The 14,923-nt window shown below is 57.0% G+C and overlaps 1 protein-coding gene across 4 annotated transcripts in view; it reads left to right on the top strand.

Moving 5' to 3' along the window:
- The window catches only part of NSD2 (nuclear receptor binding SET domain protein 2), a 79,651-nt gene that overhangs the window by 48,475 nt on the left and 16,253 nt on the right, over positions 1 to 14,923 (top strand). For all 4 annotated transcript variants that reach the window (XM_055434201.2, XM_088836613.1, XM_055434200.2 and 1 more), the window contains 4 exons: positions 4,275 to 4,419; positions 6,505 to 6,623; positions 8,730 to 8,811; positions 9,804 to 9,928. In XM_055434201.2, the coding sequence (XP_055290176.2) occupies positions 4,275 to 4,419; positions 6,505 to 6,623; positions 8,730 to 8,811; positions 9,804 to 9,928 (471 nt within the window). The remainder of the gene's footprint in view (positions 1 to 4,274; positions 4,420 to 6,504; positions 6,624 to 8,729; positions 8,812 to 9,803; positions 9,929 to 14,923) is intronic.

Here is a 14,923-nt window from a genome sequence, read left to right as displayed (position 1 = left end):
TATGATTTTGGAGAAAGATGACTGGTGTTTCAGCCAACCCGAGTAGAGATTAACGGGCAGGTTTGCTGTTCTGATGCTGACGTTGTCGTCCGCTTCTGTGAACTCTGAGTCCAGTGTCCTCCGGGGAAGCTGCCAGCAGGAATGTCTCTGCCTTTTTAAGCAGATGCTAGCATAGCCACATTGGAAGGGAAGCTTGGCCTGAGGATTGGCCTTGCACAGAGGAAGCTGTCTACTGCAAACAGTGGCCCTGCCGCTCAGGACGGGCGCTGGCCCACACTGCTGACTTCAGAATTCAGTGGCTCCAGGAGGAGAGTTCTGTCGTCTAGGAGAGGGAGGGCTTCTTGAGCCAAACGGTTCACAGACCGGAAAGGAACGTTGTTAAAGTGAAACGAGAGCTATGTGTGCAGAGCTCAGGACAGCCCTGGAGGAGGAAGGGCAGAGGCTTTGAGAGGAGCAGGTCACAGAAGACCCCAGGAGCCAGTGAGCTCAGACTGGCTGCTGAGCCTGGGGCCGCGGGGACCACACATCACGGTCACTGGACAGCCAGCACCTCTGGTCAAGGACCCGAGGCTGCGGTGGGAATCCACATGCAAGGCTGTGCAGGGTCATTCCTTACATCTAGTTTCAAGAGAAATTTGGCGATATCTCGTGAAACTGAAGATGCACGTTCTCTTTGTCTTACAATTTCTCCCTAGGGATTTGCCCTAGAGAAATTTAGCCCTCGTACGGTGTTCAGAGCTGTAAGACGTTCTGGCAGGCCCGGCAGGCTGTGGTCCGCTCCTGCAGCGTTGCTCAATCATGAAGGCGGCCTTGCTGCATGTCCAGGATAGGGACCCTCAGATCCCATCGTGGAAGTGTGACAGTGCAGCACGCTCACCCGCTGGCCGCTTGTGCCTCCCTGCCTCCCGCGTCTGTCCACAGAGGCTGGGTGTAGCCAGGCCCGTGCCTGCTCAGGTGCTGTGACAGCCTGCCCGCCAGCCGCGCTTGCGCCAGTTCCCAGTCTGCATCTCCCTAGAATGTGCACTTATCTGAGTTTATGAGAGAGACCTCAGGCCGCTTTCCAGAGGATGCCCTTTGTGCTGTGGGGACCCAAATTGCTCTTAGTCAGCCCTTCTAGCACTAAGGTATGTTCTGAGAGCAAGCAGGCAGACCGCTCCAGCCAGTGCAGATGGGCTGTGCCCCAAGTCCAGAGCCCTGCAGCTCACTGCACAGCCTCTCTGCTCTGAGCTTCCATCCAGAGCTTTGCTGTGGGCACCCCAGCGCACGCTCACTCCACACTGCAGGTGCGCGGTCACCGTCAGGCCTGCGGGAGACCCAGACGCCCGCCTGGCCCTGCCTCTGCCGGGTGGGCCCCGCAGGCCCGCCCTCCCACTGGGTGCGGGGCTGGTCTGGCTCTCAGGGCCTGGTGCTGTCAGGATGGGGTTCTCCTGTTCCTGCAGGTGTGTTGTGCTGCTTCTGTAGTAAGTGACGCTGGTCTTGAATGCAGGAAACTGCTGACTCCAGCCTGTAGAATGATCTGGATTTTCCAGGTGCTCTTTTCCTGTGGAGAGTGGCCATTCACCCTAGGGTGGTTTTTGTTTGGTTGTTAATGAACCAGTGGCCGGCCCTGGAGGGATGGAGTGGTTGGAGTCTCCTTTGCTGGAGTCACCAGATAGAAGATTGTGCCCGTCAAGGACATGTGGTTGCCACTTGCTGCTTTTTAAAAAAGCAGTCTCCAGCTTTCTTCCTGCAGATGAAGACGCGCGCCACGCCTCCTGCAGTGGCTTGAGTTCTTCGTCGCACGCTTTGCTCGCTAGTCTTTGCCCCGCAGGCGTGGGTTGGCCATGTAGCCCTGGCTCCTCCTGGAGTCCAGCTCCTGGGCTGAGGACTCCCCCTGAGTCCAGCTGCCCCTCAGGCAAGGGAGAGGAGCGTGCAGGACGCGGGTCCACGGGGCAGAGGCCCCTGCAAGGACCAGGGTGGGGGCACGACCCCAGCAGCCAAGCGGTGCCCGCGTGTGGTTTGCAGCCCTCCCACGAGGAGGGTTAGCTTAGGGCATCAGTGTTAGTGGCACTTTAATCTGTTTATTTTTGGCTGTGTTGGGCTTTAGCCGTGTGCGCGGGCGTCTCTGGCTGTGTTGGGCCTTAGTTGTACCTGCGGGGCCTCCGTTCCTTGCCAGGTGGCCTCTCCAGTAGATGTGTGTGTGTGGGGGGGGATGTCATCACAACAGGAGGCCAGGCCCCCTGCAGGTGGTCCCCGGGCCAGGGCAGGGCCCTCCATGCCCTGGACTCAGAAGTCTCGGGGGCCCCTGGAGCGTTCTTGCAAGTCTGAGACAGCAGGAGGCTCTCCAGGGCACACGTGTGCGGAGGCTGAGGGCGGGAGAGCCTCTCCAGGGGCTTCTGGGGTCTCGGGTTGTGCTGTGGGCTCATGGGTACCTGGCTTTCTGTGTCTCCTTTTTCCAAGGAGGGCAAGGTTTCCGTGACTGTGACGGAGGGGCTGGGCGAGGGGACACGAGCTGCAGACCCCGCCCTTGTTGCCTGTCCGGGTGCTGAGGAGGGGCAGCATGCTGCTGACCATGCAGGGACCCAGGCATCAGGGGTCCAAGCACCTTCGGGAGGGGTGCCCCGAAGCCACCTGCTGGCCTCTGCGGTGGGGGGGCATGCGTGGGCAGGAGCCTCGGAGGGCAGGTGGGCGGGCATTGTCTCAGGGGCCAAGGGGCTGCCCAGCTCCGGGGGTGAGACCCTCAGGGAGGCTCCCCGGCCTGAGATGCTCACAGGGGGCGCCCTCCTTCCTCTAGAAGGTCTGGAGGGAGCAGAGAGGGCAGGGCCCGGGGGGCAGAACAGGCTGAGAGAGGGCCTGGGGGGAGACCAGGAGGCGGGGGCAGCGGCCTGTGTTCTCCGCTGCTACTCCACGGGCAGGCGAGAGCGGGCCAGTGGTTCCGCCTCCCAACGAGCTTGTCGGCTGCCCTTCGATTCCCCGAGTCCGTCAGCGTATGGTTGAGTCCTTCCTGAAGCGTCTTCTGGAGCCTGCTCCCGCTAAACTTGGTCTTGACCAGACTGTGGAGGTCTTCCTCTGGGACGACTCTTGCCTTCCCAGCTCCGGGCTGGGGCCTGCCTTCCCTGCCCGCCTCTTCCCTGTGGGGATCTGGCCTGGGCCGGGCTCTGCCCAGTGGCTCCCTCCTCATCCCGCGCCCAGACTGCATCCGCTGCAGTCCCGGCCTGGCCCACCCCCACCCCACATGGCTGGCTCGCTGGGGAGGTCGTGACTGCTGGTTTTGCATATTCTTGTGTGTCTGAGGTAGTTTATTAAAGCAGGGTGGTGGTCACCGTGGAGCGCGCACCACACTTCAGGCCCATTGCCAGTATGTTTTCATGAGCAGCTGTGTTAGGTGAGCCTGGCGTGGTGATCTCTTCTCCCATGGCCAGGCCCCCTGCAGTGAGGGTGCGGGGCGGCGGGGGGAGCAGACTGGGACCAGCCCGATCGATGCCTGTCGCCCCTGTGCTGGGGCAGCTGTGCTGGGTGGCGTCCTTGTGAGCCCGTGGGCAGAGTGAGCGGTCGTTGCTTCACTGACCTTCAGCGAGGCCTGACCGTTGGCCTGCCAGGCATACCCTGGTTGGTTTCCGCATTTAACAGTATGGAGTCGGTTCTTGTCTCCTGGCCGTCCGTGCCAGCTGGGCGGGGGCTACTCTGTGGCTGCAGCATGTCGGTGGTCCTCAGCGTGGGGCACACAGACGGGCACGGAGCCTCTGAGGAGCAGAGTGGGGCCTGCGGGGTGGGGGGGCCGTGGCCCTGCTCGCCCACCCCACCCCTCGTCACGGGGCCAGCAGGGCCTCCTCACCACCCAGGGCGCACAGCGCGGGCGAGGGCTCCTGGAGGCCTTGGGAAGGGGGTCCCCGGGGCGCTGCAGGGCCGGAGTGCTCTGCAACCCTGCTCCTGGGGGGGGCGCAGCCCCTCAGCCTGCTCGGTACCCTCCAGGTGCGCCCTCGGGAGGGCAAGGGTTGGTGCTGCCGCAGTGAGCACGCCAGCCAGGCCTCACCTGCACACCCAGGGGGCGTTTCCTGCTGCCGGCTTCTCCAGGGAGCGGGAAGTCGTAAGGCACCGTTATTGACTGACTTTGGGGAGCATGCCCTTCCCTTTCATCGCAGACACAGTTGGCTTGTTCCCACCTGCCCTGATTTCAGTGAGTTATGACATCAGTCAGATGCTGCTTTCCCTTGGAGCGTTTCTGGGACGCACTTACAGGACACGGAGGTGAGTGTGCCCGTGGCAGCCTTCCTACCCCCCTCCTGTGCCCGCAGGTGGTCGCCGAGCACCCGGACGCCTCTGCCGAGGAGATCGAGGAGCTGCTCGCGTCGCAGTGGAACATGCTGAACGAGAAGCAGAAGGCGCGCTATCACACCAAGTTTGCGCTCGTGGCTCCGTCCCAGTCTGAGGAAGACTCTGGTAACGGCGCCTCCGTGCCCGCGCCCCCTGTTGGGCCTGCCCAGCGTGCCGCGGTCACGACAAAGCCACCCGAGCGCGTTGCTGCCGGAGCTGTGCGGTGGGCGTGTGTGGGAGGCAGGCAGCCCGCGTGGCCTCCGGGGCCGGAGGCGCACCTGAAAGGCCGGGGTCAGGCCTCCTGGCACGGGCTGCGCCCACCCTTCACACTCCTGGGGACAGGGCTGTGGGCTTGGGTGAGGAGGCTGGCCGTGGCCCGGCAGTGGGTATGGGCAGCCTCTGGTTGTCACTGTGAAAAAACAAAGTGCCCCTTTGTCCTGGGCACTGGTAAGAGAAGAGAGGCTTCACACTGAGCTTGGGGACATGTGTGACCACCTCAGGTGTGCCATCTGCATGCTGGATGCCCACGGTGGGGACTGATGCCCGTGATGTGGACATAAGTGGGCGTGTTCGGGTGTCAGTTGAAAATGCAGAGGAAGCCTACGTCTTTTGAGGCCTTGCGCCTGAGGTGCTTTAGAGAGGCCAGGTGCAGGGGGTGCGTGGGGGCCGGAGGCCAGCTCAGGAGGAGGGGGCCTCCCGCCCGTGTGTCCCAGGGACCCCACCCTGGTTGATGGGCTCTCGACCCCATGGCGCCATCCAGTGACGCCAGTAGGAAGCTTCACTCGTGTGCGCAGGGCTGGTTGCAGATGCTGCAGTTCAGAACAGCAGGATGTTTAGGGTGTGTGTGTTTTTTTTAAAAGGCAGAAGTTCACCAGACAGTTCATCAGTACATAAATCTAGGGAAGTGTCCCTTTTTAGTGCCTGCTGATTTAAGAATAGGTGGGCTTTATTGAAGCCAGAGTCTCCTCACCCCTGAAGATCAAGTGTGACCTGATTGTGTGTCCGCTCTGTCACCAAGGACCGTCTGAGTAATTGGCAGGCGTGGTCCCTGTCCCCGGGGTGTCTGCTCTGTCTTCTCTGCTGGCCTTGAGCCCTCCTGCAGGGGCCGCGGGGCTGACGCCCAGCACGCCGGGCCAGGCTGCGGTGCCCGCTATGCCGTCCTGCAGGCTTCGGGTTCACAGGTGCCCTCCTGCTTGTTTCTGTGAGAGACGGCCTGGCAAGGGGAGGGCCTCCCTTGACGGGGAGGGACAGTGACTTCATCTCCCTGGGGGCTCTCTGCCTGGCACGCAGGTCCTGAGGGGTTCTGGCCGGTTACCGTCAGGCAGCAGTTCGGGGGGCCCCACCAGCCATGGCTCTGCAGGCCTCTCCTGGTGTTCCCTTGAGGCCACCCGGTGCTGTGCTGACCCAGAGCTCAGTGAAGGCCGCTCTGGCCAGTTCAGCCGGTCTGGGTCCAGCACTGGAGAGGCCAGCGCCCCAGCGTGGCTCTCCGCGTGCATTGTCAGACGGGCAGGTTGAGTAGGGCCTCCAGATGCAGGGACCTGAGCCTCTGGCCACTGTGCCCCGTGGCCCCGGCAGGGCTTGAGGGCAACAGTGCTGTCCGTGGGATGCTGGTGGGAGGCGAACAGTCTGGGAGGAAAGCCTGAACCCCTGTGATGCGGGCGTGCGCGTGCAGGCCTGGGTTTGCGTTGCACAGACCTCGGCTCCGAGTAGCCTCCTCTCTAGACCTGCGCTCTTCGCTTGCGTCTTGCCTTTCTCTCAGTGCTGTTTGGACCCCTTGAGTTCTGGGTCAGGTGGTCTCCCTGGGGTGCATAGTCCACAGATGTGTAGTTTGCAGATGGACGTGGAGTGTTTTCCTTAAGGTGCTTCTTTAAGGAAATGTGTTAAAAGGAGCAAGTCGTTTATAGTTTTTAAGTTCGACTTAAATTCCACTAGTCTTTGAATGTAAGCGACGGATTTTGTCAAAATCCTGGGTACATTGATGCTGTGTAACAGATAGCAGGATGCTTGCCCCTGGACGAGATCGGGGTTTCTGCTCGCCATGGGGGACATGCCCAGCGCTCCACCTGTGACCCTTGGGCCCGGAAACGAGCAGGGTTTCAGGGGGCCTGTCACAGCCGGACCTGCACCTGAGCACGCTGGGCGGCTGCTCGGCACCCTAGCGGGCAGCTTGTGGGAGGGTTTTCACGTCAGTTTCCCCCTCTCCATCCCAAGGTCACTTAAATGGGAAGAAAAGGAACCACACGAAGAGGACACAGGGCCTGAGCGAAGATGCTGAAGTTGAGGAGGCCCCCAGGAAGAGGCTCAGGACGGACAGGCACAGCCTGCGGAAGGTACTCGCGCCGGGCCGGGCCGCGGGGGGCCCTTGGGGAGCTCCTTCCTGGAGGCTGCCGAGCAGAGCGAGCGTTTATCTGCCGGGGGTTGGCAGGTCTGCAGACTGCGTAACACTGGGTATTCCTAAGTCATCAGAGTCCGTGTTTAAAGTGACTCTGCAGTGAAGGCTGCCTTAGTCCATGTGTAAACATTGAGCTGACAGGTGGACGTCACAGTCCACGATCTGTGTCATTCTTCAAGTATATGTCGAAAAATCCATTAAAAATAGGTTTTATGAACTCATCCCATTTATTAGTAATTGGTATAATTGTTTACGTAATTAAGAATACTAAGCAGGTGTGCAGACCAGTTTGATACAGCAACAAGGTACCGCTGTAAAGGCAGCCCCAGGACCTGCTCTAGCAGGGGATGGTGGTGTCCAGGGCAGGGCTGGCCTGGGGCCTGGAAGGAGCACGGAGCTGACCGAGGCTCAAGCCCTCAGGGGGCCGGGCCTGCGTGTCCAGCGTTGCTGCTTCTGCGTGAGGAGTGTGCGGGCTCTGCCGGGCACTCTGTGATGGGACCCGGGTCATGTCGTCACGAAGCAAGGTTAGGCTTCATACCTTACGGCTGAGCGTGTGTTTATCTGATGATAGTTCTTCCAGGGTGGTTGTTCTCTGATTTGTCATTTTGAGTGTAACTTTAAACTGTCCTTTTTTGGCTGTGCTGTGCACCTTGTGGGGTCTTTTCGTGGTGGGATGTGAGATTTTAGTTCCCTGACCATGGAGTGAACCCAGGCCCCCTGAAGTGGAATAACCAGCCGACCGCCAGGGAATTTCCTAAACTGTCTTTCACTGATATGAATTGAGAAGTTGTTCTTTTTATTGCTATATTTCAAAGAATGGAGAATAAATCTCATGTGTTGCTCAAGCACAGAAGTGTAGCCACCGCATCATCTGTCTTATTTCTTTAAAGGTGTATTTGCAGTTCAGGGGAGCAGGCAGGCCTTGCCCTGTTCTTCTGGCTCGGAGAGTGTTGTCCCAGGGCCCTTGTCGGCTCCAGCAGTGAGCCAGCTAATGAGCCAGGTGACCCCCGCGCTGAGCCGCTGTGTCCAGTGACCAGGTGACCCTCGCACTGAGCTGCCTGTGTCCAGTGACCAGGTGACTCCCGCACTGAGCTGCCGTGTCCAGTGACCAGGTGACCCTCGCGCTGAGCCGTCTGTGTCCAGTGACTGGGGCCTGGGCTGAGGGTCTCCTCCAGCTGCTGCCTTGGAAGTGGTCCTTTACTGGCAACCACGCAGACACTGGTTGCTTTGGAATATTTGTATAAATCATTTACCTAAAAGTGTGACCCTGGACATTTGAAATATCAAAATTCATATTAAGTAGCTAGATAGAAATTTACTAACTAGCAGCTCAGGAAATAGTGCGTGATTTTATAAAGAGTGGTGGTGTTGGTTCGGTTTGTACGAAGCTCACTGAGCCGCATTGTGTGTCATCCCCAGTGCGCCCTGAGCACGTGGATGGCCAGGGCACTGTGTGCTGCGCCCGTCGCTGGGTCCCCAGGCCGGTGTCCCCACTGGAGTTGGCAGCCTCCTGGGTGACAGGTAGCCAGGGGCAGCGGTGCCATGGTGCTGTCTAGACCACGTTGTTCAAATTTGAACACTAGACACATGTTCATGATACTTTGTAAAATTCTTTTTTGGTATCCTGTTGTGAAATGCACTTTTGACGGTCTCTGTGTGTGAGCTTCATCTGGAGCTGGTCTCAGCACCAGAGGCCATCAGTGAGAGGGTGGCGTTATCCCGGGCTCGCCCTCGGGTAGGAGGGCGGCTGCCTCTGAGTCAGTCTGGTCCAGTCTGAGGGCAGGGTGGGCCATGTGCTGAGGAGGTCCCACAGGAGGCTCTCCGTATGCGTGGGGTGGGCTGGGCAGGAGATCGGCCCCTGTGAGTGGAGAGGGGTTGGTGGGCAGCTGCATGGCGCATGTGCGCAGCACATGTCCACAGGAGTGTTTCTGCGGGACAGCTTTCCAGCCCCCGTGTCAGCCCCATTGGAGACTTTCTTCACTCTTTGCTTTCTCTTTGTTCTTCCCTCCTCCTCCCCCCTCTCTCCCTCTTGTTTTTTTAACAGAGAGAGGCGATCACTGACAGGACAGCCCGCACGAGCTCTTGCAAGGTCCTTGAGGCAGCGTCCTCGTTGAAGAGCCAGGCAGGTAATGTGGCCAGCAGGGCTGCCAGGCCCCCGGGCCGGGCTGGGGGGTGCAGCGCCAGGCCTGGCGGCTGAGCTGCGAGGAGGCGCCTGTGCCTGCAGGGCCCTTGCTCTGGTGGGAGGTGCTGCAGTGCTCGGCCGCTGCTCACCCAAGGTGCTCTTCTGACTTCTACTCAGCTTTCTTGTCTTCAGCTTAGAGTTATGTTAGAAAGGTGATTCAGATCAGCAGCGTCCAGACTTGTGACTTGATGGTACGAGTTGTTGCGGTAAATTCCACTGTTTTTAGTACCCAGTTCTCCACGTGTGTTTGCTAAAGTAAAAGCAATGACTAATTATCTCTGTTTTACGTGTTGAAGAAACTAGCTTAAAATATTTGGGAAAAATAGCTGTCAAAGCAATAAAGGGGAACAGGCCATCACTTTTTTTTTTATCTTTTCATTAATTATGTTTTTGATGTATCTGTCTGACATCTCCAAATCTTAATTTAAAAGGAAAATAAAATTCAGAGTAAGAGAAGATTGAAAGTGGCTCTTTTCCTTATTTTCCATAAAGAACTATACTGGTTTTAAAAGTTAATTGAACAGACTTTTTTTTAAAAAAAGCAAAACAGGTATTTATAAGTAGTTTGAACACAGTGGATATTTGATGATAGAAAGAATTGATACTTTCGAGTGTGATAGTGGTATTGTGGTTACATTGACTGCCTTATGTTCAGAGATGTTTTAAACTTCTTGTGGGTGAGGTAATCTGTCTGGGCTTGCCTGCCAAGAAACCGGCAGGGTGGCTGGCACCAGGTGTGGGGCCTGGCGAGGCCCAGGCTGAGCTTCGGGCCGTTCACCGCCCAGCTTGCCAGCCCTCGCCGTCCCACAGCGAAGAGTTATGCACAAAAAATTCATCTTTAGAAATTCAGTTATTAGAGGGATACTTTGAAAGCAGGAGGGAGATTGAAGTTTTAAGGTTTCAAACTTTATTTTATAAACCAAAATTATCTTACAGCCACGAAACACCTGTCTGATGCCTGCAAGCCCCTGAAGAAGCGCCACCGAGCCCCTGCAGCAGCCACCGCCACCCTCACCTTTAGCAAAAGCTCGTCTCCTTCTGCGTCTTTAACTGAGAACGAGGTAAAATCTTAATGAGGGTGGTCAGCACGCACTCACACGGAGGCTGTGTAGTTGCCCACGTTGAAGTGTGGTAGAGGCCAGAGCTGACCAGGAGAGCTAGGTTCTCTGGGCTGTGTGTGTTTCATGGGGAAATGCGCGCACAGTGTGCAGTGCATGTGCGTGGCTGCACTTCAGGATGGATGCGTTTCATTGTGCTTGGAATCTGTCTTCAAGATACTGGTCTGTGATGTTCCACACGGTCCTGACCTGACCCTGCGTTGGCGGACTGCCCGCGGGCCTAGGGCTGCCACCCCCAGGGAGGGCGGGCTGCTGTGCCTAGGCCCCGTGCGTCCGTGGCCGCGGGCCTCCAGCTTCGTACTTAGCTTGGCGTGTTGTTGAGTGCTCGATGGCGAGGTGAGTCAGGACTGCCGTGGCCGCAGCCCTCCCTTGTGGGCCTGGCGGCCCGTGCTGTGGACAGAGCTGCTCAGGGCTCTGCCACCCACGGGCGCCTGCCTCTCTGCGTGACCAAAAGCACAGTGGAGGCGGCCCCCGGAGGGAGGTCTGGCCCTGCTCGCGCAGAGGGAGTTTGGAACCCCAGTGTCAGGACTGCACGAGGGGCTGTTATCAGCTTGAAGCGTCTGGTTACCTCGATCCCTGTAGTCCTTTCCTCATGGTGGACGCGAGTCCTGTTTCTAGAACGTCTTTGAAGAGACACTCAGCTTGGGCTGTTTGGGACAGGGTTCTGAGGCAGCAGGTGGGTCAGGAGGTGGTACTGCTGACATGGCCTCCACCACGGGCTGTGGTGGGGACACTCGGGTGCCCGTGCCCATTAGAGGCGGGCGGGCCTTCTGGGGCGAGGGCTCTGTTTGCACTCAGGCCGGTGGGCAGCCAGGGGAGTGCAGGGCCGGGATGGGGCCCTGCAGGCCTGTGTGGGCTCCCTGTCGTTGAGCCAGTGCAGGTGGTGCAGTGTTTCTCCAGACATGGCAGTAGCCTGCCTCACTGGGCCCCTGGAGCTGACTGACACGCAGAAAGGCAGGTTCTGTACAAAGCTTTTTCCTGTTTTTCTTGTCCAAGTATCCTAACGTTAAATAAAAGGTGGTCTGCAGTTCTAAAGAAGAGGAATACTACAAGTTTCAGTTCTATAGACCATTTCTCTTCAGTCAGCTGTTCTGTTAAAGAACTTCTTAATGAATTTTTCTGGTTTCATACTTTGGCTCACTTATTTGGTGGAGTTTTTTTACTTCTATTGTTGAGAGATACCATCAACAGAAATGCATGAGGCCACCAAGGTCTTGTCTCCTGTTCCTCGTCATGAGGCGTGTGGGTCAGAGGTGCAGACCTGGAGTAGCACCCCAGGCCAGCAGGCGGAGGGGAGAACGTCTGTCAGGGGCCCCAGGTTGCTACGGACCAGGGCGATCCTCATCTCCCTGGCTGAGATGTCTGGTCTGAGCTTGGGAAGACTGACGGAGCATTTTACAGTCATTAGACTTAATTGATTTTTAATTTTTTGGAACTTCAGAAGTAGATAGGTTGTTAAATATCTATATATTGTTATTAAATACATTGAGGTGATACATGCATACACCGTTTTGCATTTTGAAGGTGATACATAGATTCCATAGTGTGCGTTCTGTCCCTTACATAAAAACGTTAGCTCACCAGGCTTTCTTTGTCAGCCACTTCTGTGCAGCATATATAAATCTCACATTAGAATTCATTTTTATAGAATTGTACTGTTTATTAAAATTCACTGTACGTGAACTAGAAGGCTTATCTGTTTCTGCGTTAGCACTGCTGAACTGCAGTGTGCAGTCACGGTGTCTGCCAGGCTGAGTGCCTCTGTAAGCACGAGAGGCAGTGTAGCGTGTAAAGAAACGCTCTGAACCGCCAGCTCCGGTTCCGGTGGGCCCTGGGTGACCCCTGGACTGCTGTCGGCAGGGCTCAGGCTGGCCCCGTTCGGGGTGAGTCCCATGCCCTTTGCATGTTTATAGTTTCTCCTTTCACTGCCGTTGTTAAAATAAGGAGCTTTCATGGGGTTGGTATTTGCAAGATGTTTAGATCCTGCTGCGGTCTGAATTCCTCTCAAACTCAGTGTGTGTGGCCAGTCACGCTCACAGCAGAGTAGTTCTTCTGCAGCAGCGCTGCATCTGGCGGGAGTCACACGCTTGCATGGCAAAGGCCTGGGAAGACTTACTGTGATATAAGTGTTTTGTAATTTCGTTTCTTATTCCCTTAGTAGAGCAAATTCTTATTTTTTTCGCCTTCATGGTAACAGCTTTTATGGGAGCCACATCAGCCAAGCTGGATTTGAACTCAGCTGCTCTGTGCTGCACTTAACACGATGTAATTCCCCACGACGTCTGCTGCGGGCGGCGCGTCACCGTGCAGTCAGTGGCATTCCTCTCACAATCACTTTTGGAAGATGTGTGATGGTCTGTTTTTACTGGTATTAATAACACATACAGTGAAGAAAACAGATAACAAATTTTAAGACCAAGGTAAGATACCTAATCAAGGCCATTTAACCAGTCACATTCATCTCATAACAGAAACACGTTCATGTCCAGCGGTCGAAAGAGTGCCCTTGGTCAGGGGCTGTCCTGGGCCTGCGACAAAGGCAGGACGCTGAAGGGGTCCGTTCTGTTAGAGGTCGTTTTTCTCCTCTAGTTCATAACTTTCTGAATTTTTTATTGAAAAAAATGTCAGCATCTGTACCTTCAAAAACAAAGAACAAACAGCACACTTTAAACAGAGTCCTGGTCGACTGTTCTCATTGCTGATGGAATGTATTCAACCCTGTAGATAGCAAACTAACTTCCAACATAAAAGGCAGGAAGGCTTTTGATTCTGTCTTTTTTTACTGAACAGTTTTACTATGACACTAGCTGTAGTAAATTTATAGGAAGAACTGTTGTTTGCAATATCGCTGTGAACCATTTACTCTCCTGATTCGGTAACTGCTCTCCCGGGGTCCCTTCACCAGGTCACTCACACCCAGCTCTCCCTCGGTTGCTTTTGTAGAACGTGAGCCATCACATTAAATGTCGCAGTCTTGGGCAGCCTCGTGGTGTGCCCCAGGGGCCCACGTGTCTGCATGGTGGGGAGAGGCCTCCGTGCCCGTCAGCTCACAGAGGCGGGGGGCTCTTGACGTTACCAGGCTTGTAGCGCTCGACTCCTGCTGAGCAGACGCTTCAGATGTGTTTTACATTTAACGCGAGTTTCTCACTGATACTTGTATTCTAAACCATTAAGTAATGTGCCGCATGTAAAACACTTGGGGTGCCTGGCACCTTGCAAGGACTTAGTGGTTCGCTATTGTGACGATAATGGTTATAACAATAAAAATAATAAAATCATCATCATTCCATTTTTATCCAAAAGTATACATTTTGCTTTGGCGTGCAAAGTGGTCCTCGGGACTGCACGCTGCTCATGGGGCTGAAGGAGACCCAGAGGCGGTGCGTGCTGGGCGCAGCCCCGCTCCGGGTGCGGCCTGCGGCTGGCTGGTGACCCTGCTCATACATAGCAGGACGTGGGCCTCCAGGATGGTTGCGGTCACGTGGCTCCTAAAGGAATGGTGGAGGATTCCCCAAAACCAGTCACTAAATTGTAACATGTAAAAACTGTGGGGTGAAAATTACCTGGTCCAAAAAGCCACTGCCCAGAGGAAACCCCTCCCGGCGGCTGGTGGCCAGAGCGAGGAGGCTCGTGTGCGAGGGTGGCTGGAGGCAGTCTGAGCTGCAGCCAGCCCGCAGCGGCCAGCACGCGACAGGTGCAGTTGGAGTCAGCCACAGACGGGCCTTCCTCTGATGGGGAGGGCTCGGCGTGCCCCACAGCCAGCATGGAGTCTGCATCAGCGGAGTGGGGAGGGTGCGCCGGGCAGGCCTGAGGCCACGCAGGGAGCCTCGGCTGGGCAGAGAGGCTGGGACGTCAGGAGCGTGGCCAGCGGGAAGGGCAGCTGTGTCTGCATCGTTCTGCTCCAGACTCAGTGACGTCTTGCTTTGGGGTGCTGGGGCAGCCAAGCTCCCCAGAGGGTGTTCTGGCTTCTGGAGGAGCTGGGTGGAAGGGGCTCCAGGTTGGAGAGGGCTTAGAGATGAGCAGTAGTGTGTGTGGGAGTGCAGGTGGGCTGCGTGCTGTGTAGCGTGGGTGGCCCTCACTTCCTGAAGTCAGTTATGTTGCTTGTTTCTGCCTGTTGTTGAGGTGAATCTGGTTACACTGAGTACCAGGCCCCTGCCATGACCACCCCTTCCACTCCCCACACCTGTGTTGGCAGAGTAGGAGGCCAGAGGTGGACGCATGTCTGGATGTCCAGAAGCTGAGGTGGCAGCCGTTCCAGAAATGAAGGGGCCCTGAGGCTGTATCGCAGCGGCCCCTTGCCATCCGTAGGCTCCCTCTCCTCTCTGCCTTTCTGTGAGGCGTCCTCGTGGGGGTCAGGGGAGGCTGCATCTCGCCACTCTCTAGTACCTCGTGTCTCTCGCACGGCGTGTCTGCCCCCACCCCCACTCCTCACACCTGGGGCTTAGACTGCCCCCCAAGTGGTCTCTGGGAGGCCCAGTGCCGTGGTCTTCATGGAAGTCCGTGCAGAACCACGGGAATGTTCCAGGCGGAGTGCTTTAGGTCCAGGGATGGGGGCAAGGGTGACCAGGTCTCGGATGGGAGCGGCTGGACACAGCGCAGGAAGGGTGAGGGGGGGCAGGCCTGCCACCCCTGGGCCTCGGGGCCCGGCTGCTTGCCTGGGCGCGGGGCCCAGAGCACGTGAGCCTGGCCAGACCAGGGCGGCTCTCACGCCCACTGAGGCTCAGAGATGGTGTCAAGGAGAAAACTCAGAGTGTCAGTCAGTATCTAGATCCAGAAACATAAAGGGGCCCGTGTATGAGCTTAGGGGTCCGTCTCCCCAGAGACGGCTGTGAGTGGGCGCTGGCCCCTCTGCGGCGGACGGAACCCTGAGCCTCCCTTTCAGCAGCAGTGTGGGCCCTTTCAGTGAGACGCGTCCCCCATTGGTCAAGCAGTGCCAGC

This window comes from Moschus berezovskii, chromosome 5 (genome assembly GCF_049115385.1).
Source record: "Moschus berezovskii isolate FMDL1 chromosome 5, NW_MosBer_1.0, whole genome shotgun sequence".
NCBI classification, from domain to species: domain Eukaryota; kingdom Metazoa; phylum Chordata; class Mammalia; order Artiodactyla; family Moschidae; genus Moschus; species Moschus berezovskii.
This window is presented reverse-complemented; position numbering and strand designations above follow the sequence as displayed.